General features: G+C 40.3%; 1 protein-coding gene across 1 annotated transcript in view; it reads left to right on the top strand.

Annotated features, from left to right (window-relative positions):
• The window catches only part of SERINC5 (serine incorporator 5), a 54,126-nt gene extending 51,156 nt beyond the window's left edge, over window positions 1-2,970 (top strand). The window contains exons 11-12 of the mRNA XM_018569197.1: window positions 469-616; window positions 2,731-2,970. Coding sequence (XP_018424699.1) covers window positions 469-616; window positions 2,731-2,878 — 296 coding nt within the window. The 3' untranslated portion in view covers window positions 2,879-2,970. The remainder of the gene's footprint in view (window positions 1-468; window positions 617-2,730) is intronic.
• The last annotated feature ends 1,155 nt before the right edge of the window (window positions 2,971-4,125 follow it).

The raw sequence follows: 4,125 nt of genomic DNA, 5'->3' as shown, positions 1-4,125 counted from the left end.
TTTTACAGTCCCCTATGAAAAAAAAAAAAATTCCAAACCCCGCCCCCCCCCCCCCCTGTTAGTATATAGTGCAAATTTTATCTAATTATAATAATTTTACATCTGGACCTCTACTATCACACAAGGCACAGCAGTCTGAGTCTTCACTGGTGCGCTTCCCAGCGCAGTGCTCCAATCAGCAATGCTCAAGCTCTCTGAGAAGCGTTGCTGATGGAAGCATTGCACAGAGGACTGGTTGAACCACTGCGTTCCAAATCCCTAGTGAGCTGCCAACACAAGGGGTGTTGATCTAGGGCTGCAGTACTAGAACATTAATAACTGAAGAAAGGTGTTATCATATGTATGAATATTTGTAATATTAAAATGTCAAAGTGGTTTGCACATGTTTGTAGCCTGCTTTACAACACTGTACTCTTGCTTCACATATTACAGATCGTGTTTAAATCGTATATTTCTACTTTTTCCTAGGTGACCAGGATGGTCGGGTAGAAGATCGGGGAGGACAATCAGTGGCTTATGATGAAGAGGAGAAGACTTTGTATAGTTATGCTGGCTTCCACTTCATCTTTTTCCTGGGCACATTCTACATGATGATGACAATCACCAACTGGTTTCAGTGAGTGTTGGAAAAACTTTTTTTTGTTATTATAATTTATAGTTGGCTATTATTTTAATGGATGTTTATGGTAGCTTGTTGATTAATTCCAATTTACATCTTCATAAGACACCTAAAGGCAGCTCCTTCTTGCAAACAAATATGACGTGGCAATTTTTAGCTGGAAAATAAATAGTTATCTAGTATAAAGCTACAGGTGGTGCAGAGGGTGCAACTGTAGCACAGCCCATAAGATCTGGGGGTTCATATCCAACTTCCACTGTCCATTTTTGCCAGCTGTTGCTCATTTTTATCTACTTTTTATGCCTCTATTGATATAAAAAAAATAACAAAATTGATACCATGTTATTATAAATTGACAGCTCAAGGGCAGCATATGGACTGTTTTTTGTTTAGTTTGGATTAGACTGAGGCTCCTATTTACATTTTGCACCCACGCCCTGTGTTATCTTGTTACTATCTTAGGCAATTCAGGCTGATCATATGTTGAAAAAAAATATCTTCATTGAAAATTGTCGAAGCAATCATTCAATTCAGAGATGTAGGTAGCTGGACTTGCATGCCAATTTCAACTTCTCCTGGAAAAGCTAAGCTTGGTCACATGCCCTTATGCCTCCCTAATTGTCAGTGAGGATGCCCATCACATTAAAGGACCAATACAGATAATCAGGAGGCTGAAGGGGAACTCAACTTTTACAGCTGAATTCAAGCTTTTCATGTCTGCAGATCTTTGGATTTACAAATCATTACATGTGGCTTCCACTAAAGGTAGTCCCCTTTCATCATAGTCCCCATGTTATTTGCTCAGGTTCATGATGCATTTCATCTAGATGCAATTTTGGAACCTGCGATGAGCTGAAAATATGCCATGGCTACATTATGTCTAATGGGACTGAGCCTTCTCCTTGCAGTTGATGAAAACCACAATTTCATGACATCCATAGCTTAATAATGTCAATAGAAAATAAACTGAATGTTAGATGTCTCAATAAAATTGCCATGTGAGTGGCCAGCCTAAAGAATAGCCTTAGACATTCAAGGATGGATGCAGTCCACCAAGAGGCATGTCTATGAGCCACGAGTTCCAGAAACATGCCTCACCTGAATTTACATATTTACTGAAATTGGATGGAGAGGGACACGTGGGCAGACAGCTCCCAGTGCCTCTTGGGATGAATGTAGACTTGGCATGTAGACAAGGCCTTCAAACACATGTGGTCAATTGGAGGATGTCTGTTGCCACCTAAGACCCGAGATCTTCCAGTCAGGCCAGATCATGTCTATGGCGACCTAAAGATCAGGAAAATGTGTATAAAATATTTGTATGTAATTCAATCATTTTGTCGATCTCTATAATATATTTATATCACATAGAGGTATAATGAATGCTTATTATTGCCAGGATTATTGATGCAGGTAGCATGTATATTTAAACTGTAAAATATGAAGAAAAAAAATTAAGATCTTGAACCACCATTGCAGGAGATCTCAATAGCCATGTGTAATGATTATAGGCTTTGGGCTAAGGTCTCATAGACTTAAATGGAATTTTGCTGCTGCAGTATGGTATAGTCAGTTTAGGCTAATTTATGGGGCGGGGAGGGCGCTTTGTGGATTTCAAATAATTAGTAAGTTTGTCAGTTCAAGTATACCTGCCATGAGACAAATTTGAAAGCTGCCATTGCTGTCCCCTCCTGCTCAAAATGCTTGTTGACTGGATGATACGCTGATGCGAATAACTGACTTGGAACTAGGAATGCATCGGTACTAGATAATAGTATCTGAGCCAATACTGAGTATTTGCTCTCGATACCTTGTAATATTATTACAAGCCGCCCAGCTTCCTGATTGGCCAGGAACCCAGCTCCATGCTCCCTCGTCACCAGGGAGCATGGAGCTGGCTCCTCGGCCAATCAGGAAGCCAGGGGGGGCGGGTAATGACTTGCTCCAGGAAGCTGGCCAATCAGGAAGCTGGGCAACGAGTCATTACCTGCCTTCCTGATTGGCCAGAAAGCTGGCTCCATGCTTCCTCGTCACTTGGTGAAGCGTCACACTGTTTTTCATGAATATAACCTGCACATAATTACTTACTGTATGTTTGTTTTTTCCCATAGTTACAACCACGCCGATATAGAAAAGCTCTTTACCGGCAGCTGGTCTCCCTTCTGGGTTAAGATGGCTTCCTGCTGGGTATGCATTGTGCTCTACCTCTGCTCTCTAGTGCTTCCCATTTGCTGCAACAGCGGAGGATATGTGGTGTAGATGGACAGGACTCTTACCTGTAATAAGAGGTTTCATATTCTGTTACGTCATTTGTTACATGTTCTTAATCCAGTTACATATGCTGGATTAAGAAATGATTTTTTAAATACCTTTTTATTGTTAAAAATATTGTGCAGGACACAAAACGCAGACATCAATAAATCAATTTTTACAACAGTGTTCTGTTAGCATGTCAAGTGTAGAAAACACATTGAGCCAGATGACTTATTTTCAGATTTGTTTGTCTCGTTGATAAAAAAACAATATTTCACACAATGTCTTACAGTGAGTGATATTCATGTCATTTCGCATTCATATTCTTCTGCTTGGGACCATTAGACTAGTGTACTGCCCAGATCAGAGCAGGCCTCATGACCTATCAGCGTCGTGTTATGACAACACAGATAGTTCTGCTTTTAGGTACGTCAGGTCTTCATGTCATGAAGCTGAATCTGTCGTCCAGAATTTTTGAGCCTTTGAACTTTTTTAAACGTACTATCTTTCTGTATCATGTTTGGAATATATTATAGAGCATTTTAAAAAGTGTTATTTGCTCTGCCACAGCTTGTGGGATCATTAAAGTTTAGTGGCCAGCAATGCTGTGATTCGCCCCTGTGTTCCTGAGTTTCACTTTGACCAGGATCCTATAATATTGAGCGCTAAAACAAATGTATCAGTCAGTAGGCTCATGTACAAGTTCACCTACAGTTATCCAAGGGTGTGATGCCTGCTTTCTCAAACTTAACATCAAGCATTGGATTTTTACACCCTTGCACCCAATATGTAACATTTGTTCTACACTTTCAGATCATACATATACTGTATGTGGGTCTAAAGAAGCAGGCATTGGCTGACCATAACAAAATAAATATGCTTGCTTGACACTACATGGATATGTATTGGCATTGGTGTTCTTTTGACCATTTAAAGGCCAGATAAGGAATAACCAGTTCATGTATAGACAGCTTTAGGCTGCTTGATTATGGTAAGGCATCCATTCCAACGACAGTGGTCAGTTACCTCTTTAGAAGTAACCTGTCAGTATAGAAATAAAGATGTTGCCATTGCTGACCTGTTTTTGAACTGAATGTTCCAAGGCTGCCATTCTTCTTTCAACACTGGCTTAATCACTGCCCTGGAACACGCATGTGAAGGTGCCACTTAATATGCATATGCCTGTTCCAGGTCAATGACTAAGTAATGAAGTGAGGATACAGAAGAGCCTGGAGCATCCACCTTAACAACTC

This window comes from Nanorana parkeri, unplaced genomic scaffold, assembly GCF_000935625.1.
Source record: "Nanorana parkeri isolate BGI_ZX_2015 unplaced genomic scaffold, ASM93562v1 scaffold34, whole genome shotgun sequence".
Lineage (NCBI taxonomy): Eukaryota > Metazoa > Chordata > Amphibia > Anura > Dicroglossidae > Nanorana > Nanorana parkeri.
This window is presented reverse-complemented; position numbering and strand designations above follow the sequence as displayed.